Source organism: Bactrocera dorsalis, chromosome 2 (assembly GCF_023373825.1).
Source record: "Bactrocera dorsalis isolate Fly_Bdor chromosome 2, ASM2337382v1, whole genome shotgun sequence".
Classification (NCBI taxonomy): domain Eukaryota; kingdom Metazoa; phylum Arthropoda; class Insecta; order Diptera; family Tephritidae; genus Bactrocera; species Bactrocera dorsalis.
The window spans coordinates 81,853,317-81,875,739 of record NC_064304.1 but is presented as its reverse complement, the minus strand read 5'-3'; the positions used below and the strand labels follow the sequence as shown (position 1 = coordinate 81,875,739).

Genomic DNA, 22,423 nt, shown 5'->3' with positions numbered 1-22,423 from the left:
TTATTTATGAATTTTATTAATGAAGTCTTTCCTCAATTGTAATTTAAAGGAATTTGTTGCAAAACCATGCCTATGAGCTCCTTACCTTTAATTACTTCGTACACCTAATACCTCTCAAATTTCATAGAAGGGTGATATTCAATATTGAAATGTGCTTGTAAATACGACAACAATGCCCATAGGAACTCTTAAATATAGCGCAAACAGTTTTGGGGGAAATTACATTTCTTCTTTTATAAATCAGGAAAAATTCTTCCCCTACGAAAAATGGCTGATACAAGCATTGTGGTTCATAATATATTTTATTAAATATTAAAAAAAAACTATGTAATATTCAGTAAAGTCCAATGATTTGTTTAGATGTATGTATATGTACAAATGTATGAAGTGTGCGCACTTCCTTTATCGTAGTTCCTTTTTATTTCTTTTCTACTCGTTGTCAAAATAAATTCGATACGAACGTGGAAAGTAAGCAAAAGGAACAAATAAGCATACAATTTTAGAATATAATATTAAAATGAATTGTACGGAATCTTACAACGCTAATCATTTGAACAATAATCATAATATTGGATTCGGCAGGGAAGAAGACATTCATGATGATAATGATTCTGAAGGACACAGCAACGACGACGAAAACACCAACTCCGAACTATTTATCCGTCTGACAGATATGGTACATTTATATTTTATACTTAAAAGAGATATTCATATTAACACTTTTAAAAAATTTAATTTAATAAGGTTCGTAAGCATTACTGCAATTATTTGGAGAAGCAACTGCTTGAAAATATACATGCTTGGCGCGCAAACATAACTGATGCGGTTTCTAACTCTGAGCTTCCGATTGAGAAGGCGGCCTTGCAGGAGTGTTGTCGTGTGCTGGAGGATAGGGCATTAAAGTCTTGTATGCATGCACGCCGCTATCAACGCACTATGCTAAAGATTGTAAGTTCACCAGCGGACAAATTGTATTAAATCAATATACGCAACTAACTTTTTAGATAGCAGAAGTTCGCCGCAATACACAAGAAAATCGTTTAGAGGGTAAATTAAAAAAATTTATAGATGCGAATGAAAAAAATTGGGTATTATGCAGTCACAAGGCAAAAGCGACACAAACGGACGAAAGCATGTTTTCCTTTGATTATGATCCTAAAAGTTCAACAACAGAAGCCCCGAGCAATATTTCTAGTACTCCTTCTGCTTTATCATTGGAACAAAAAATCGAAATGTTTCAAAACCGTCTCAATCAAGAAACTGTAGCTAAAGTGACAGCCACGCATAAGATGTGCAAACCAAAAACTTCGCGACGCATGCTACTTAAACTTTCAAAAAACCATCAACCAACTCAGAGCAGAAGTAATAAAATATTACGAGACATTAGCGGCCCTGAGCAAAATCAGAAGAGCTTGGGCGAAGGCTCAAAATTAGAATTGACTAGAGACGATTCAAAAATGACACATTATACAAGTCCGACAAAGCTTAAGGAGGTGACTTCAATGAGTATATGTTCCAAAACAAGCAATTGCACGCCGACAATGCAATTACATGCTGATAGCATTGGACTAGAACAAGATGATGAAATTGCTAAGGAATTAGACCAACTATTTAGCGAGGAAAAGTCAGAGTTAGAGGAATTACTGGGTCTCAATTCGAATTCGGAAGTGGATGATCCACAGGTTCGCAGTGTATTGGAAGAGATTAAAAGTGCAACGTTAGGTCACGATTTAAAACAAAGTTCTAATCAACATCAGCAAACTATAAATTCTTCGGATAATGAAGCATCGCCAATTAACGTGCATAGTTCGCCGCAGCAACACGTATCCTTACCATGTCATACTGAACGACCAGTTTCAAATATGCGGCACAGTTTATGGCCTTGTGAATTGTATATGCAACGGCGTCGTTTATCGGAGTCGTTGAATCGATTACTTGAGGAAGATTTTCGGTGGCATGATCTCATTAAATGGAAATTTCAAACAATTTTTGGTGACGATAGCGATGACGAATTCGCGACGTGCAGTCCATCGATTGAACTAAACGAAGTGCTCATATGCAGTTGCATTCGTCGCATCTCGCCATGGATGGTGAAACATTTAATGAAACCAATGCGTGCTGGTCTCATAGCCAACCGGTTTTTATTTAAAAAACTGGCTAAACGTTTGGCACATTCTATAGTTTTAGAAAATCAATACCCAGGTGAGCTTGGAAATCAATTGTCTATGAACTGAAATTTGTATGCGAAAAACAAGGGTAGAGCTACTGTAACCTCTTGTTGGTATTTAAATTGACATAAATTCATACATAACGGAAGTAAAAAATTTGTGTAGAAACAATCGCTCCATAGACATTTTAACTAAATAAAAAAGAAATTTAATCAAATAATTTTTGTTGATAAAATAACTAATTTCAGATGAACGTTTTATTAAACACGCAGTGGAGGAGTACTTTTGCTTGCATCACGCTGTCGTCAGTATGGAGGATTTGGCCAGTATGCCCAGTCTAAACACAATCAATGATAATTTAAGTTTTTAGAACATATTAATAACAAAACCACACAATGGGTACAGATAATTGATCCTTGCTATATTATTTCCTGTTAAATGAAGCGAATTGAATATATAAATATATAAAGAAATATAATACGAAATTTCAGTTAAAATTTTGTAGACACTACTTTTTACTATTTTGCGCTTTTAATGTGACAAGTGAGTTATGTTTATTGAAAATTATATAAAATTAGATAAGAATTAAAATATTAAATACATATATGTTGATATAAAAATATGGCAAAACTTTTAACTTTGTTTTATCTGATTTTTTATTTAAAGTTGACAAAAAGACGTGGATAGCCCTAATTAGCGTTTCGAAGATTTTAATAAGCACCAGGCTAAAAAAATGAGAGTTTTGCTTAAATTTGAAAGAATGGTAAACAAACATTTATTTGTCAGTAATTATATATGTTTGCATTCAATATAAATAAAATAAGAAAAACGTCAACTTCGGTTGCAGCCAAATTTCGTAAAGAAGCTATATGATATAGTGGTCCCTTACCGCCGATTCCGCCAGATGAGCAGCTTTTGGGAGGGACGTATGCAAAAACCGAGAGACTAGTTCGCGTGTATACAGACAGACGGGCATGGCTAAATCAACTCAGCTCGTCACGTTGATTATTCATATACATATTTACTTTATTGGGTCTCCCACATTTATACCTGGGTAAAAGTAAGGATCACAAACAGGCTTTTTCAACAAACAATAGAATATTTTTAAAAAACAATAAAACGACGCTTTTTCTTTTTCTTACTTGCTTAAAAACTGATTTATGTAGGCACAACAAATTAAAATAACCTTGTAATACTTTTAAATTTATTAAATATTCTTACAATACAATCATATCATCATTTTCAGCATTTGAAACGTTTCATTCACAAATTCAAGAACTCATTACCAGTTTCGTAGGGACTCATTTAAACATTAGATGTGTATTAGTTGCGCTAACCAATCCCCGCAATTCAATATTTTCGTTATTATATCTACTTTCTATAGACATTGAATATTTTATCTTTTACTCTTTGAAATTATACAATTTATATAAACCCGTTGTTTTTACGCATTCGCTACGTATACATATAGTATATAAATAAATTTTAGTTTCGGCGAATAAAAAAAAAAACAAAAACAATCATTTTTGGCTTTTCGAAATTTTAGCATCCATAGTTACGCCTGCCGTAGTAACATTTTTGTTTCCACTAACGTAGTATGCGTATAGTAATTTCTGACGTTTTAAACAAAAATACGTTTTTGAAGCATTAACCGAAGATGACTTTAAGCAGACATCTAGTTCTTCTTTTGCCTTAATAACAATACCTAAGCTTTGACAAATTACCAAAATTTATTACCAATTAACAGATCCTAAAACAGAATAGAAAGAAATAATGCTGGTCGATGATGTACTATATATTTACGAACTCGCCAAATTCAATACAGACATTTGCATGATTTTTAAAACCATGTCACCAATAAAAAGTATTTCAATTACACTTATATGGATCTATAAACAAAATTAACCCTACTAGCTAATAATTTATAATTGAGAAATCACATGAAAAGTCGTTAGAACAAAGGTGAATGGAAGAAGGCATATTTCTCGTATTTAAGATCGAACTATTTTTGCACATGACAAAACGTTTCTTGAAATAAGCTGTGCGGAAAACAAATATCTAACTGTTATCGAAATAAATATATGTAATTATATTGATATTGCAATAGGACGTATGTACATGAACGCAGGTTGCATAAATAGAGAATAATTGAAAACCTTTTCGCGCTAAAAACCTTCCGAAATTTCACACTAAAATGTATTATATCAAAATCGTAGCATTTTGCATACAATTTAACCACAATAACCAATTTGAACTCTACTCTTTACGCACCTCATGCCTCCTTCGACCTACATAGTTGCGCGCGTTCATTTTACATAAACATACTTTGTCTCCATACATTCAGTTAAACGTGTAGTGTATATTCAAATTGGTCATGCTACAGATAATTTGGTTATTTATATTTTAATAGTGTTTCCTTTAATTTTAAATATTCAATTTCTTTAAAATTATAATTAGTTCATTTCATTACAATAGGTGTGTTGGTTGGTTGGGTTGCCTTCTCTTTGTTTTTGTTTTTTCTTTTTATAATTATATAAATTTTAATAATTATAATATATTTAATAAACCATATTTATAATGTTTTACTCTGCTTGTTGCATCTGCTGCTTCTATATGTGTCCATTATATCATCCTTTAGCCTTTAGCCACGTTGCATACGGTTTCAAAGCACTTTTATTTTGGTTTTAACTGCCCCCACTTGTGTTTACAGCGTTATGTTTTTTCATTTGTCGACGGCATCGTTCGTCTCCAGTGTTCATGTGCTAAATGTGGAATTGCTGTTGTTGTGATTGTAGATGTACTTTTGCTGCGGTTTTCCTAATTGATGTTTCTTTTGTTTGTGTTTATGTTGCAGTTTTATTAGTATTTGCTGTTTATGTTCATGTCATGGCTGATGAGGACGATAGCACTACCTAGAATGTTGTTGTTGGGGCTGTGATCCAGCAGCTGCTGCGCCACCACCAACTGGTGGAGGTGGTGGACGGCCCCGCCGTTCAATGCCTCTGTCAGCTGTTGGTTTACCGCCTGTTCCCCCAGCGCCGCCACTCACACCGCTGTTACTCGTTGATTTCTTCTTTGATGCGTAGGTTTGCTGCTGTGCCTGTTGTTGTTGTTGCTGCTGCAGTTGTTTGTACTCGTCGGCAATATCCTCCGGAGTGGTCTGTTGCTGCTGATGTACCTGCTGGCGGCCGCTACCAGGCATAGTTCCGGCGCTAACGCTACTGCTACCACTGGTGTTTGTAGTTTGTGCAGAGGCATCGGTGTTGTTGTTCATCAACGATTCCCTCGCATTAGCATCACTTTTTGTGTTCGCTGCTGAGACTTTCTCATTATTTACATTATCACTATTGGTTTCCTGCGATTCGCCACGATTATCGCGCTCCGTCTCGCCACCACCCATTGCAATGGTGTCGAGTGAGTCATAGGAAAGAGTCGACAATACAAGCGCTTGTACAAATTGTGATCTACATTGAAGAGAAAGAAGATAAATTATTAGTTAAGGATTTTAATCTAAACGCGCCGAACTCGGCATCAAGAATTGTACTTTCAATAGAATACTTGACGGAAAATTATCGCGAACATCAATATTTCACTATAGATGACTCTAATTTGAAAAAATACTTATGTGTATTTCTATATTGCTTCTCCGACATTTAACACAACTATTTGAACGTTTTGTATATAAAAATAAATTTATTAATAATAATAAATTAAAAAAAAATTAAATAAATAAAACTAAAAAAGACATTAATAATCGGGTACTTTCCAGTAGCTGTCAATTCCGGATTGTTTTAAATTAATAATATCTTTTATATTTACAAATTAGTTTTTGCTTGCATTGATAGCTATGTATGCGTTCAAAGAGAAACCCATAACGCTTTTGATATGAAATCTCTTTAAATATGTATAATTCAATTCCTAACAAATGATAAGTTTGTATAAAAAAACACTTTTCCAAATACATACCGATCAGATCGTTCTCTTTCCATTTCAGCCCATTCTGTATCACTCAATGTTGGCTGCATGAATTTTGTTAGCAAAAACTGTGATTGAACGTCAGCCCCATTGCTTGCGCTATTAACACCCGCACCCACTGCACCGCCAGCAATTGACATGCCGAGTATATTGTTAGCATTGCTGCCGCTACCCCCATTTACGTTACCACTTCCGCCGCCACTCTATTCAGAAAGATCAGAACAACAAATTAGAAATACACATTCGGCTGTCGGATGTAATGTTAATATTAAACCTACTTCTCTGTTGTTGATTCCGGCGCTGCCTGTCAGACCTGACTGCGATTGTTGCTGAGCTCCTAATGATGGATTAACAGTCCATTCGTTGGTGCGACATGAACTACCGCCACCACCATTGAGACTACCAGAACCGCTTGCGCCACTGCCTCCACTGCCACCAGAACCACTGCCGCTTAATATCGGACCGCTGCTTATCACCTCTGGCATGGTTGCATTCGAATTCGATGAAGAGACCATCGGATGAGCCCGTCGGGGCAAACGCTCCAACTGTTGGCGAGTTGCCTAAACAAAAACGAACAAAGAAATGGCATTAACTAGTATATAAAAAGATGGCGCAAAAAAAAAATTCAATGAAATTAAAAACATAAACAAATAATTTCGTCATTCTTTCGGATGTATGTGCACCGCGTTGACTCCTGTAAAAATTGTACAACTGCGCAATTTTCTACTGTAGCATGAATATACATACATATGTATGTATGTAGCCAGGTCCATTTAAATATTGTTCTAAAATACATATGTACTTGTAAATAAACATAAGAAACACAAAATTAGATACCGTCACTTGTTGTCGTTCCAATTGTATTTGCATTTGCAATTGTTGCAGCTGAGACGTTTGTGGTCCACCTCTTCTCACGCCCGATAACTGTGAAAGTAGTTCCGCAATAGGATCTACTGATTCTCTTCCGGATGGAGAAAGGGCAGATAATCCGCTCGATGAACTAAAGTGCATATTAGAACGACGTGCACGAGGACCTCCAAGAGTACGACCAGGAATGCGACGTACCCCACCACCATGTCGAATTGCTGATGGCTCATCGTATATTTCAAAGATACATATTAAGGAAACCCATTCAATATATTAAAAACAAGAAATAGAAAAAACCTATGTATGTATATAGCTTATATGGTGTGTTATGTTTAATTTGGTATTATTCAAAAAGGATATTAGAAATGAAATTAGTTCCCGTGGTCCCGTTCGATGCTCCAATGTTAGATGACCGGCAAAGTCGTCTGTGACTAGATTCGGTTCGCCTCCCGGTAGTCCGGCACATACTGGACACACCACCTCGAGGCTGGTCTCCGTATGCTCGGCCGAAACGTGCTCCAGTAACGTAGCATCGCTAAAACCCATTCTTTTACAATAGGGGCATGTGAAACTTTGTGGTTGCTCTGAGTTGAGCATCTCGCCACCGAAAAACAATTCTATATCGGAACGCGTAAGAATACATTGCATTGGATGATCGACCAAATGACGGGTAGATGTAACGCCATCCTCATAGCAATCAGCACATAAATCATAATCATAGCATATCAAGCATTTGTAGCGGCGACCATTAAAGTTGCTTTTGAGACAAGAATCACAACTGACTCCTATTTACAATTTAAAGTAATTTAGTGTTAATATTTTTGTTATTAAAATTAATTATTGCAATTCTTAAACCTTTGACACGCTTGTCAAAAATTTCAAATAAAATGTTTACCTTCATGGCGGCTCATTATTCACAAGTCGAAGTGTACCAATATCTATGTTGCCTCCGTTGTTTTGACGCTTTACGATGCTGTCACTGCGTGTTTTTAACACGTTTCTGTTTACTATAATCCTTTATGTGTTTACCCGTTCCTTTAATTTGTAGCTACCGCCGATACAAAGCAGAATACGAATTATAGTCGAAAATGTACATCAAATAAGTTTTCTTTTCGCACAACTTAACGTTCTTCGTAAATGCGAATTCTCGTATTGAGTTTTTATTTATATCGGCAGAATATCCCAATATAGATATTTATTGAACGCCACAGCGTTTGCACTTATAACTTTTTTTTATAAAACTATAGACCACCAAGTACTGTTTTTAATAGAGGTTAGCGTTGAACAAAGGATTAAAACGTTTATACGAAGATCCTTTTACAATTTTATCAATAAAGAACCACTTATTTTTTACTTTCGCTGGTATGATTATTTAGTTCCTCTTTCAGCAGGACGTTGCTGCACCGAATGATAGACCGTGGCCAATAATTCAATTGGTTATTTGAAGAAATAGTAGTAGTATCTTTATTTTTTTATCGTAATCGTCGTTTGTTGTAATAATGCAGCAACTGGGTATAGAGAAACACATATAATATATTAGTTCATGTTTTGGTAATGAATACAAAATTGGGGAAGGAATGCATCATTAGACACCGCGATGAGATACGGCAACGAGTTATATAACTTATCCACGGTAATTGTTTGATTATACCGGCAGAATGTATTATTTTGCAAACAGTGAATTTAAATTTTACTTTGTAAAAGAAATTCTCATTGTCTATAAATGTAGAGTTGTATAACTTCTTTAATATTGTTAAATCGTTTTTCACCAAGCATTTCCTGATTCTGATCTTTTTAGCTATTCTATTCCTTGAATATAACAGTGGAATCACTATTTTTTTCTTTCTCTAAACAAATGAACCTTCAATCCACTTTATCTCGTTTTTTTTCATTTTTATATCTTTCTCTGTAGATACCTTTCCTCTTATTGCATTCCAATTAGACCAACGAAATTCCCTTAGATATTTTGCAAATTTGTATTTCTATTCTTATTTTATTCTTTTCGTCTTTTGTATTTCACTCGAACAGAAACGATTAAAATTTGTACCAAAAACGATTCATTACGCTTGCTTTACCTTCACTTAAATTCCTTTATTTTTTTATGTATTCTGTTTTGTGTTTGAGGAAAACTCAAATCTAACAAAAGAATCGCAAAGTTCTTTGTTTTCAAAAATAATTTTCTTTTAATTATGATATTCTTGTTTTCACTTCAGCAATATATTCCATTGCGAAAATTTTATTTTTAACTCCTCACCAAGGGAAGTAAGAAAAAAAGGAAAATATTCAGCCCGTTGCCCGTTCACTCGTTTCGTTAAATCGTTAAACATCGTGTAATCTTCATCGGCCAATGCAATGTTGCCAGCTTCAAAAAGCTGAATAAAATACTTCTTTTTCAAACATTAAAGCTTATGACTGCAGAATTGTTTTATTATATATTATATTTATAATTTTAGAGTTTTCTTCACACGTTTATGTTATTTAGTCTTTTTGTATCCTAAATATACATTAACGGTTAATATGAATTTTGGAGTATTCCTTTCAAATATTCTTATATTCTTTGCCACTTCAACAAATAATTAAGGTGATTTTAATCTTTTGTAAATATACTTTTAGTCAATTTAAAACTGGATAAATATAAAAAATATTATTATAAAAACTACTTAATGCCACAATTACAACACTGTTATGTTTAAAGGTTTGGAAAAATTGAGGAAACCGACTATGTAACACTTAAACAGTGATCCAACAATTTTCTTTCATTACTAATAAATAACTTTTTTCTTTTAAATTCTACCTCATAGTGGTTGGAAACGAAAGTGCAGCGAGACCATATAGTGATTGTTTCAAAGAAACATGTTTTATAAAGTATGAATATGCCAATTTAACCTTCCCCACAATTAACCTTTTGAATTGTTGATATTACAATGTCAGTAAAATACATTCAAATATCTAGTCACAATAATGTTTTGCTTTTCTTTTTACTGCGTTGTAATAAATGGGATCACAGTATTAAGTTGCACATCTTATGACCCATCGGCATTTATTGGTCTATAGTTAACCTATTCTTGAGCCAACTCATAGTTGCAAATATACTTATTCACTATAAATTTCTATCTTTCACAATCCTGAGAAATATAATGCATCGTAGAATTAATATATATATGTGCATATATATGATCTACGGTTGGATGCAACATCAATGCACTAATATATTTAGCTTTCAATCTAGCAACCAATAGCAATGCAAACGATGACAATTGGAAAAATTCCCATTCTTTACTCTTCCCGCATATATGTAATTTCAGATGGCGAAAGTTTTGATTTTCAATTACTTTATTTTGGTATTATCTTTATATACTATTTATATATTCATTTCCATTACACTCGATCTATCGAATAAATAAATAAATAAAATTCACTTTAACAAAAATTTAGAATAGAAGGAAAAACAATTTATTTCGCGACAGGAGATAATTTTTCAGACTTTTATGTTTTTTGTCTTCAATTTTCGGTCTCCTTCTTCTACCTTTTTACAGAGTTGAATCTCAATGTATGCTTTAGCTCTACCTTATTGCATCAAATTATTATTTTTTAAGTTTAAGGACAAAACTTAACCGAATAAAGATTAACTTGCCAGTTTAAATAAAATAATACATCTTTAATTATGTCATCAACATATTTAAGTTTTTTCATTAAAGTTAATTAATACTCATAAAGAAAAATTGTGCGTATTCCAATGGGAATCGAACCGATGAACATTTATTTGATATCGAGAGATATCGATATAGAACCTACTTTAAAAATTTAATAAAATTGTATTTAAATTTTGCTCTATTAATTTATATGTAAAAACTTCAAAAGTGAAATAAGTTTGTAAGATAAAGCCAGTAAGAATATCATTTAACACATATATAACTTCCTCAGATAAAAATTTCAAATATTTTAAAACTCATTACGCGCCAAAAAATATATTTTACAGGCCCAACCGGTACATTGTTAGAACACTTTAGCCTAATACCTTTTATTAAAAAAATCCGTCATATGAAAATGAAAAACGTTTTCTTTATTTTTCTTTTCTTAAATTGGTTAACAAACAAACCTTTAAATGAAATTAGCGGATGTTGAATACTATTACTTTTAATGGTAATTTACATTGTTTTAGGTTAAAAAAAGAAAATATTGTTTATTTAGTAATTCAAAGATAGCTAATATAGCAAAATATAATAACGACTTCATTAAATTAGCTTTCGTCGCAAGTTTGATGCTTTTCACTTGCACTATCTGTCGATGGGACAGTGTTGAGCAGAGCTGCTTCCCTAACAGCCTTTTTGTAATCGCGAAAACGCGGTCGCTTTGGCGGGTTTTCAGCATCGCTTTCACTCGCCGTACTTCCTCCACCGCTCCCACCTCCACAATCGTTGGTACTCTCATCCTCACTTAATTGTTTTGCTTGCTCCTCTCGACGTTTTCGCACATTCAACCAATTTAATAAGGATTTACCTTTGTTATTGCAATCTTTAGGAGAATCATTTTTCTGAATCAACTCTATGGGCTTATTGCATTGCTCTGATTTATTTCTCGAATTGTTGACGTAACTGGATACACGATACCACTCCAATTTAGTGGCAGGACGCAAAGTAGCTAAGGCTTCATCGTCTGTTACCCGTTTAAAGTCAAGCCAATCCTGAAAAAGAGACGAGTTTAGTAGTGTTTACAAGTTCAAGCAAATTCCTTACATTCACTTGTTGCTCGGTTTCTAGTATGGCAGGCATGCGATGATGTAGCCAAGACATTATTTTTGAAGACTCAAATGTTATTATACTATAACTATATATCTTGTCACCATTCTCATCCTCCCATATATCGAAAAGACCAGCCATTTTCAATAGATTGACATTATCAGCAGTCCATGTGGATTTGTTATACATTTTTACACCTTCCGCTTGTGGCATATATAATAGATGTGCTGCTCGTTCTGAGGGTTTAGCTGATTTTGTGGTCTGCCATTCATAAAAGCCTTCGCATAGAACCACGCATCGCTGACCTCTTCGAAATGGGCCACGATATAATTTTGATTCCAGCATATGCTCTAACCGACAATTATTGGTTGATAAACCATGTCGGCGATAGTCACCTTTGTGCCAAAATGGTATCATACCCCACATCATAGGCACAACTACCTGAGATTGGGCATTGAATTCTTCATTATTACTATCGTCACAAAAATGATCAGTAGATACTATTACAGGAGTAATATCAGTAGGAGTCATGTTATATGAGGGTTGATAGGTTCGACCACAGTTAAACTCAGATCGCCACTCTGGAGTAAGTAATGTACTTTCAAGAATGGAATTAGAGCTTTGTTCATCAATTTTTGGTGCAACATTTCTTTCGGTCTTTTCCTCGTTTGTAGTATTAACTAATTTTGTTGACTTATATCTACAAGCGCACAATACATCCTTTGGTTCCAATGTTCTGGAAAAATGTTAAAATAAATTTGTTTAATATACCGTATAAATATATATGTATTGGTTGTAAGCATTTACAAGCAAGTTCTTCCACACATATCGAAATAATTCCTGCTTATACCAAATAACTACGTATGTAGTAACGTTTATTTTAACATCAAACATGTATATTCTTTGCCTATAATTGCAAACTTTTTCATGTACAATATTTTTCTTCGAATGAATACGTTGGATTTTGCAAAACGCCGCATTTTATCGATATATTTTATTTTGTTAATCGGTTTAATATGAACAGCTGTGAAGTGATGACACTTCCATAATCGAATGGTTTGTACAGAGAACGTCTATCATAGAGAAGGTTCACGTTTCAAATATCGTAACTTTTCGAAGGGGTACTCGGCAGAGATAAGGAATATTATAAGCGTGTTTGACCACGAAAATAGCAGAATTGAGCATTTTCAGTGTTAAATGAGAAAAATAATGTTAATTCCAATGTAGACAAATTTACGCCTACAGATTTGTCTATTTCCTATGCGCAACCAATTCGGCATATAATTTATATATGATTCGTATATATTTGGTATCAAAGCATATACTTAGTACATAAGTATGTACATATGTATGTTAAAATTTACCTACATACATACATATGTATTTCATGATGATTCCATAAAATCATTAAAAATATATAAGTAATAGAGTAAGGTATGTATTATTACCCAAATAATTAATATAGGTTTATTGTGATTAATTTTAAATTTACATATTTACATTAAAAGTTCTTAAAAGATCAAGCAGTCGCACATGTGCCCATATGTATATAATGAATTTATGTATGTGTGTATGTAAACAAATATAACAGACCATAACAGTTGGTAGAAAATCCGAGCTGTGCCGAAAAAATAAGCGAACGATCGCCGATTGTCACCGCTTCCCTTGCCACTGTAACAGCTTCGGCAACAAACTTGCGTAAATATGTATGAAGATGTATGAGCGTGCATACATATCGACGCAGATTTTTGCGATCTGCGGAAAAATATTTTAGAATTGACAAATATTATAAATCGACAACTGCTATGTTGCCACTTTTGTCACTCCGTGTTTTTTTGCGTTTTGCATGAGTTTGCATCAGAAAGTTGTTCAATTTATGATTTTTAGCTTTTGTCATCGTCGCGAAAAGACGCTTGATTGCAAAGGCATACTCGGTGAGATGTAATGGAGTTTGTTTTTATGAATGAAGCGAGTTTGCCTGTTGAAAGTGCGCTTGGGTTTATGAAAAGTTATTGTTGTGTTTTTTTTACAAATTTGGGCATCAACTATTTGGCTGCCATGGCTATTGGCTTGTGACACTGCTGATGCTACTTGAAACGATTGTTGTTTTTGTAGAACAATATTTGTAATTTTTGCGGGTGACATACCTACATGTGAACGCATATAAGTATGTTTGTTGGAATGTCATACGCACATATTTACATGTGTACGCATATCAGTATGTAATACTTATACGTATGTATGTGTAAGGAGGATCTCATACATGATCTCGGACGCAAGTGCTTAATGAGTGGAATGGAGGCGCAATTCACTTACTCTATCATCAAGTGTGCTTTCAAGGTAAAGAAAAACGAAAAGTGCTCGATCTAGTTACTCTAAAAATCTTGTTAACCTTTTTTATTTTTTGTTATTTCTCTGTCTAAAGGCTTTCTATCATGGCACCAGTGATGGTGGCATACGCAATCCGATGTTGGAGGCGCAAATGGTGCACTCACAGGAGTGTTCATGGGTGCACGATGCCAAGCGCACCGCGCAAATCTATGCCAGTTACGGAGGCATGTTCTTTACAGCAGAAAAGAATTATGAATCTTTATTTAAATGCGTCTACAAGATGCTCTACATGGTCCCATCAATGAAGAAGACTTCACGAACTTGCGAGTTTTACCCGTTGTAAGCGGCATTGACCTAGATCAGACTTGTGATGTGAATGGGTATGTCTACTAAAGGCTTCCGAATGGATGATGGCACCGTTTCGAGTACGTCTGTAAATTTACCACGTTGTTATAAATGCAACTGCTCACGTTTGATATGCGATTGTGATGTGGAACTGGAGACCGGTGTTGTAAATGTTGAATGTGGACAGGGACCGTACAAATGTCAGTGGGTACGTACTAAAGAAGCCGCGCTTAGAATTGCCCAAAGAGCATAAGTGTCCCATCGATTGTGATGGTGAGAGCGTTATATGCGATCCCGAAGGTGAATGCGATTGTAGTGCGGGTATACCATATTATTATGGTATATGGTATGGGTATACCATATTAATATGGTATATGGTGTTTTAACATGCCATAAATAAAGATAAAGTAGTTTTAAATAGTTTCTCCATATAATAAATAACCACTATATATTAATTTTTATTCCTACTAAATGTTGGGGGTTGGGTTGATAAATGCCCAAAAATTATTATTTCGTTCAATCTGGCCATATTGGAAAATGTTATAAAAAACGCTAATTTTGAGGTACTTTTACACTGGAATAAGTTGAAGATCCCTTTATTCCTGCTGCAACTGAACCAATCTTTATTTCAATCTGTGCAGCTTATACTATGTTCAGACCGACACTTAATCACACGATTTCGGCCGTTGAATGGATTATCCCACTAATCTTAAAAATTTATCAAGATTTCGCCATACAAAAATGACAGTTCCAAATCACTTCATTGAAATGATTTGAAACTGATCCACGCTAAATCTGTCCGTGCGACTCTGATTTTGCACAATCTTCTTGTCAGCACTGGAAAAATACTAGTCAGCACTGGAAAACTGTTACATTATCACAGTTAGTAAGTAACAGTTATAGTTTTGAGCTTGACATTGGACCAATTATTTTTCTTGTGTATTCCTCATTTGAAAGAGGTTGAATTTGTAGCTCTACATTTAAATTCGTATTTTTATTTCTCTTATATATTATACATTTTACCAATATTCCTATTGCTATTAATAATATTATTAGTATGCTTATGCCATAGTTTACATTTTTGCGTATTTTTAATTCTTCCAATTTGTTAATATTTTTTTTTGATTTATTATTATCTCTGAGAAATGTATTACTTTTTCAAACTGTAATACATCAGTTTCTTTTTCAGGGAAAATATATCTTTCTTCTACAATAACTTTTTGGTTTTTGAATGATTTATTTTTTATCTCAACTTTACAATTATAAAAATTTATTAATGCATTTCCTTCGAGTACAATTTCTCTATTGTCACAGTCTTGTTCCATTTTTATTTTATATGCATTTTTAATCAGGATAGTATCGTCTTCGATATCTTCGATCATTGTGTCATTTTATATTCGTATTGTTACAAAAAGTAGTATTAAGTTGTATTTGTATTACTATATGCATCCCTGATTATGAACAATAGCTGTAGGTATATGGAATAGCATTTGTCTTGTTGTAGACATCTGACGCCACGGCTGTCTGCTTGTCGAAACAATAGACATCTGGCGCCGCACTGTCTGCTTGTCTAGTTAAACAATTGCTGAGTCTGGCGCCGCGACTGTCTGCTTGCGTCTGGCGCCGTATAGCCGTATGTTCTGGTAATTTCCAGACGCGATATTCTAGAAGGACACGTCGGCATCAGCGAGAAGTGCGTGGCTATAGCCGTATGTTCTGGTAATTTCCAGACGCGATATTCTAGAAGGACACGTCGGCATCAGCGAGAAGTGCGTGGCTATATAAGCCGTGGCAGTGCCAACGTAATCAATCAGTGCTAAGAGTAAACTGCTATAGTGTAGACGAGTTGTGAAATAAAGAGTTGTTGAATTAAATTAAACAGTGTTGATTTTATTTGTCAATCCAGAGATACGAACCTAACAAAGTAAACTAGCAAGAGTAAATTCGTAACAATTGGTGTCAGAAGTGGGATTGTCAAATAATCCAAATTCAAGATGGTTAAATTCGGAGAATTGAGAATTCAGCAATTAAAAAAGGAACTGGAGGAGCGTAATTTGCCAATAAGTGGGCAAAAGGCGGATCTGCAGGCACGATTACGTGAAGCAATGGAAGCGGATGGAATTAATGTGGACGAGTTCGAATTTGTTGGGCCAGAAACTTCTACAAAGGTAGAAGAAAAAGTAGAAGAACAACGAACATCATCAAGTGTGGACATGAACTTGCTGTTAGTGGCTATTAAGCAAATAGAAAATCGTCTGGCACAGCAAATAGCTGAAAATACAGAAAATGCAGTGCAAACAGAAAATCGTCTGGCACAGCAAATGACGCAAATAGCTGAAAATACATCACAGTTAGAGTCTCGCCTTACACAACAAATGACTGAAAATAATACGCAGTTAGAAAATCGTTTGGTACAACAGATTACGGAAAATACTACACAACTACAAAAACAAGTGCAAGAGAAATTTTCAAAATTTGAAGACGAATTAAGCACTTTAAAAAATGACGAAGAAAATTTGAAATCAGAAGTTCTTCATTTGAGTAATCGGATGCGAGAACTGCAACTGCATGGCCCTGCACCATCAACAAATAATCCAAGATTGAAGGCACCCACATTCGATGGAAGTATTCCATTTCAAATTTTCAAACTTCAGTTTGAAAAGACAGCATTGGCCAATAACTGGAATGCAGCGGACAAAGTGGCGTCCTTGTTTGTATCATTGAAAGGACCTGCGGCAGAAATCCTTCAGACTATTCCAGACTGTGAACGGGACAACTATGAGGCATTGATGAGTGCGATAGAAAGACGATATGGTAGTGAGCACCGGAAACAAATATACCAGATCGAACTGCAAAATAGGGGTCAGAAAATGAACGAGTCATTGCAAGAGTTCGCAACTGAAATAGAACGACTGGCTCATTTGGCAAATGCAGATGCACCTGTGGATTACATTGAGAGGGTAAAAATTCAATGTTTCATAAATGGAATTCGTGATGTGGACACCAAACGCGCCACATATGCATTGCCAAAAAGAACGTTTGCTGAAACGGTTTCGCACGCCCTCACACAGGAAACAGCTTCCCTACTAAGTAAACCAGCACACAAGGTACAAAGGGTTGAAATGGAACAACCGGCGCTGATGGAAGAAATATTGAAGACTCTGAAGACAATTGCTGCACCGCGAGTAAATACAACAGGCAGATGTTTCAACTGTGGAAAAGCGGGTCACTTTGCCCGAAATTGCAATATAAAAGTAAACCCATCAAAACGGAAACAACCAACAGATAACGAGGACGAAGCATCCACATCTCACAAGTCGTTAAACTAAAACGGAACAGTTCAAAGGGGCGTGAGCTGGTTCCCACAACTATTTGCCCCGCCATCTCGATATCACAAATAGGTCGCCATGACAACAATCTTACTATCAACGGCATCGTAAATGGACGACTGTCAACGCTTACTTTGGATACTGGTGCCACACATTCAATTATCCGACCGGATGTGGTAAGAGGGACGGTTGAACCATTAGTCGGTTGCAAGCTTCGAACGGCCACCGGGGAGGAAGCAGCTGTCGCGGGAAAAGTGTTTTGCGAAGTGATGATTGGTACCCTGGAAGTTAATCACACCTTCATCGTAGCAGAAATCACGGATGAAATTATAATGGGAGTAGATTTCATGATTGATCACGGGGTTACTTTGGATTTAAACAAGCAAATGCTGTTTTGCCAGAACATGGAGATGCCTATAAACACCGGATATGTGACCAACGTTGAAAGTAAGAGGGTGATTGTTGATGATAATCAGAGCATTCCACCAAAATCTGAGGCGATTGTATGGGCTAAAGTGAATGGAGGAGGTGGGACTGAAGAGTTGTGGATTGTGGAACCAACAAAAATAGATACACCCATATTGGTAGGAAGAACGCTTGTGAAAACTAGAGAAGACGCCACCATTCCGGTGAGAGTAGTGAATGAATTCAACACGCCTATAAGTCTGAAGAAAGGAGCAGTAATTGGACAGTGCCAGAATATAAGTGCAATAGCACGATGCGAACGGTCACAACAGAAGCCTACGATTGAGCCTCAGCAGATAAGTCCTACACTCCTAAATAATTTGCTGAACGAACTGCATGGAAATGAAAAATTAAAAGCAGAAAAACTATTAGAAAAATACGCATCCATATTTGCAAACGAAGGAAACACAGGAAGAACCGGCATTGTCAAACATCGCATAAATACTGGAGACGCTAAACCAATCCGACAAGCTCCGCGTAGGGTTCCACTAGCAAAACGAGAGGATGCTAACAAAATTATTGAAGACATGCACAAAAACGGTGTAATCGAACCTTCAATAAGTCCATGGAGCTCACCTATCGTCTTAGTTAAAAAGAAAGATGGTAGCACCCGTTTCTGCGTAGATTATAGGAAGTTGAATGATGTCACAAAGAAAGACAGTTATCCTCTACCAAGAATCGACGATACATTAGACACCTTGTCTGGAGCGAAATGGTTTTCTACATTAGATCTACAAAGTGGATATTGGCAAGTCGAGATTGATGAATGTGACCGTGAAAAGACCGCTTTCAGTATGGGCGACGGGTTATGGGAATTCTCTGTGATGCCATTTGGGTTATGTAATGCGCCTGCAACGTTCGAGCGACTGATGGAACATGTGTTAAAAGGACTCAACTGGAAGACATGTTTTAGTGTATCTTGATGACATTATCATCATGGGAAAAAGTTTTGATGATCATCTGAAAAATCTAGAGGAAGTCTTTCAGCGAATAGCAGCAGCCGGATTACGCTTGAATCCCAAAAAGTGTTCATTATGGAAGAAGCAGGTCACATATCTCGGACATAAAGTGTCAACTGAGGGGATTCACACCGAGGAAGGAAAAATAAAAGCAGTCAAAGATTGGCCTCGACCCACCAACTTACATGAACTCCGCAGCTTCCTTGGCTTATGCACGTATTACCGCCGTTTGTACCTGGATTTGCGAACGTGGCTAGAAGTTTACATGATTTAACCAAGAAGAATCGCCCGTTTGTATGGCAGTTGGAACAAGAAAAAGCATTTGAGCAGCTGAAAGAACTACTTTGTACGGCGCCGATGTTAGCGTATCCAATACCTGGAAAGAAATTCATCCTGGATACAGATGCGAGCGCTTATGGAATTGGAGGTGTCCTGTCTCAGCTCATCGACGGACAAGAAAGAGTAATTGGGTATTACAGCAGAGTGCTCGGGAAACCAGAGAAAAACTACTGTGTGACGCGAAAAGAACTACTAGCTGTGGTGGAATGTGTAAAACATTTCCACAAGTATTTGTATGGACAACGATTCTTGCTGAGGACTGATCATGCAGCATTAAAATGGTTATTACAGTTTAAGAATCCGGAAGGCCAAATTGCACGATGGATCGAAAGATTACAGAATTACGACTTCGAAACGGAACATCGAAAGGGGATTCACCACAAAAATGCGGATGCATTATCACGTCGCCCTTGTCCACTGGAATGTAAACATTGCTCCAAATCAGAAGGAAAAGAAGGTATAATCGACGTGCGATTACTGAATATAGAACCTGAAGATGATTGGATTCCTCACCGCATCAGAATCAATCAGCTGGAGGACCCTGATCTTGCAAAGCTGGTAATGGCCAAAGAAAATGGGGTACGACCACCAAAGGAACAAATAAGTAGCGAGAGTCCAACTGCAAAAGCATATTGGGCCCAATGGAACAGCATAAACCTCGTTAATGGATACCTTCATCTTACCTGGGAAAGCGAAGATGGCAAACATTCTCATCTGCTGATCATAGTACCGAAGTCCATGATCCCAAAAGTATTGAAAGAATATCACAATGGACCTAGTGGAGGGCACCTTGGAATAACAAAAACTATAGAGAAGATTAAACAACGGTTCTACTGGATCGGTTGTCGAGATTCCATTGCAGAATGGATAAGTAATTGCGTAGAGTGCATGGCAGCTAAAGGTCCTAAAGCCAAAAGTCGCGGTAGGCTACAACAGTACAACGTGGGATCACCATTTGAACGAGTCGCAATGGATATTGCAGGTCCGTTCCCAACCAGTACGGCCGGAAACAAATATCTACTGGTTGTCATGGACTATTTCAGTAAATGGCCAGAAGTATATGCCTTACCAAACCAGGAAGCGAAGACAGTAGCCGAAGCGTTTGTAGAAAATTGGATAACAAGATTCGGAGTGCCCGTCGAATTACACTCAGATCAAGGCAGGAATTTCGAATCTTCCATTTTCCAAGAAGTCTGTACATTATTGGGCATCCACAAGACACGGACAACAGCGTTACACCCACAATCAGATGGGATGGTAGAGAGATTCAACCGAACGCTCGAAGAACATCTGCGGAAAATCGTTGATAAAGACCAACGGAATTGGGACAAGTGCATCCAGATGTTCCTGCTGGCGTATCGTTCAGCGAAGCACGAGACAACTGGTTACACGCCAGCAAAGATTATTTTCGGATCTGATCTGCGACTCCCTGCTGATCTTAAGTTTGGTACGAATCCTACAGCTGTAAGAAATGATGGAGATTATTGTTCTGCCTTAAAGGAAGAAATGAATGAATTGCATCTAATGGTAAGACAGCATACGCATCTGATGAGCAATAAGATGAAGGACCGGTTCGATCAAGCGGCAAATTCAAAAGGTTTTGAAGAAGGTGATCTGGTCCTGTTGTACAATCCACTTCGAAAGAAAGGCTTGTCCCCGAAATTGCAGACAGCCTGGGAAGGACCCTATATGGTGATGAAACGACTTAATGACGTGGTATACCGCATACAAAGAAATGGGAAAGCACGATGTAAAATGAAAGTAGTACATTTGGAGAGGCTCGCCCCATTTGGTTCAAGAGGATTTGTGCCTAATCGGGACGATTAGGCTTTAGTGGAGGGCAGTGTTACAAAAAGTAGTATTAAGTTGTATTTGTATTACTATATGCATCCCTGATTATGAACAATAGCTGTAGGTATATGGAATAGCATTTGTCTTGTTGTAGACATCTGGCGCCACGGCTGTCTGCTTGTCGAAACAATAGACATATGGCGCGCACTGTCTGCTTGTCTAGTTAAACAATTGCTGAGTCTGGCGCCGCGACTGTCTGCTTGCGTCTGGCGCCGTATAGCCGTATGTTCTGGTAATTTCCAGACGCGATATTCTAGAAGGACACGTCGGCATCAGCGAGAAGTGCGTGGCTATAGCCGTATGTTCTGGTAATTTCCAGACGCGATATTCTAGAAGGACACGTCGGCATCAGCGAGAAGTGCGTGGCTATATAAGCCGTGGCAGTGCCAACGTAATCAATCAGTGCTAAGAGTAAACTGCTATAGTGTAGACGAGTTGTGAAATAAAGAGTTGTTGAATTAAATTAAACAGTGTTGATTTTATTTGTCAATCCAGAGATACGAACCTAACAAAGTAAACTAGCAAGAGTAAATTCGTAACAGTATTTACATTGGTTAAACGGACAAACGTTAATTTCTTTTAAGTTTTTTAAAAGGGCTCCTTTTGTATATTTATATACTTTGTTTCCTATTGTAATTGCATATTTCTGTTCTCCTATCATTTCAAAATGTTGCCTATTAGGTAATGGCGTTATTACTATTAGATCTGCTTTAACGTGTGTAATTGGTATTTTTATAGCTAAAAATAATGCGTCATATTTAAGTATATGAAAGGAGTGCTGTCTCTACGTGTTTTAATTTAAAAACGTATTTATTTTTTCAAAGGTTTTTAGCATTTCTGTCCTATCGTCTTCTATAGTTCTTTTTAATGTATTAATGGATTTATTGAAGTTGTCATTTATATAATTATATTTATTGATTTACCGCTCCTATTATCTTATGATTGTTTTTCTCTATTATTTCTAAATGTTGTAGTATGTTTTCTCTATCTTCATTGTCCATTGTTCCGAAGAGCCATTTGTATGTAGTTCCTACAACATTAAATAGTCCTCTGCG

General features: G+C 36.2%; 3 protein-coding genes across 8 annotated transcripts; 1 reads left to right on the top strand and 2 right to left on the bottom strand.

The window, feature by feature from the left end:
* Window positions 1–142: 142 nt before the first annotated feature.
* LOC105226593 (uncharacterized) lies at window positions 143–2,788 on the top strand. Of its 2 annotated transcripts, XM_049449334.1 has the most exons (5): window positions 143–524; window positions 583–676; window positions 745–948; window positions 1,005–2,202; window positions 2,417–2,788. In XM_049449334.1, exons 2-5 carry the CDS (start codon window positions 674–676, stop codon window positions 2,536–2,538), a joined length of 1,527 nt encoding a protein of 508 aa, XP_049305291.1. In that variant the 5' UTR covers window positions 143–524; window positions 583–673; the 3' UTR covers window positions 2,539–2,788. The 2 variants fall into 2 exon arrangements, with proteins under 2 accessions (XP_049305291.1, XP_011203862.2); XM_011205560.4 differs by having other exon boundaries at window positions 143–676.
* Window positions 2,789–3,350: 562 nt separating this feature from the next.
* Window positions 3,351–10,531, bottom strand: LOC105226595 (E3 ubiquitin-protein ligase Kcmf1). Of its 5 annotated transcripts, none has more exons than XM_029550314.2 (7): window positions 10,393–10,531; window positions 7,906–8,518; window positions 7,371–7,795; window positions 6,981–7,241; window positions 6,422–6,703; window positions 6,135–6,346; window positions 3,351–5,632 (listed from the first exon to the last, which is right to left on the bottom strand). In XM_029550314.2, exons 2-7 carry the CDS (start codon window positions 7,919–7,921, stop codon window positions 5,077–5,079), a joined length of 1,752 nt encoding a protein of 583 aa, XP_029406174.2. In that variant the 5' UTR covers window positions 7,922–8,518; window positions 10,393–10,531; the 3' UTR covers window positions 3,351–5,076. The 5 variants fall into 5 exon arrangements, with proteins under 5 accessions (XP_029406174.2, XP_029406173.2, XP_049305290.1 ...); XM_029550313.2 differs by having other exon boundaries at window positions 10,343–10,519; XM_049449333.1 differs by lacking the exon at window positions 10,393–10,531 and adding an exon at window positions 9,913–10,052.
* Window positions 10,532–11,052: 521 nt separating this feature from the next.
* On the bottom strand, window positions 11,053–12,748 carry LOC105226596 (abasic site processing protein HMCES). Its single transcript, XM_011205562.4, has 3 exons — window positions 12,557–12,748; window positions 11,747–12,485; window positions 11,053–11,694 (listed from the first exon to the last, which is right to left on the bottom strand). Exons 1-3 carry the CDS (start codon window positions 12,574–12,576, stop codon window positions 11,251–11,253), a joined length of 1,203 nt encoding a protein of 400 aa, XP_011203864.2. The 5' UTR covers window positions 12,577–12,748; the 3' UTR covers window positions 11,053–11,250.
* Between the last annotated feature and the right edge of the window lie 9,675 nt (window positions 12,749–22,423).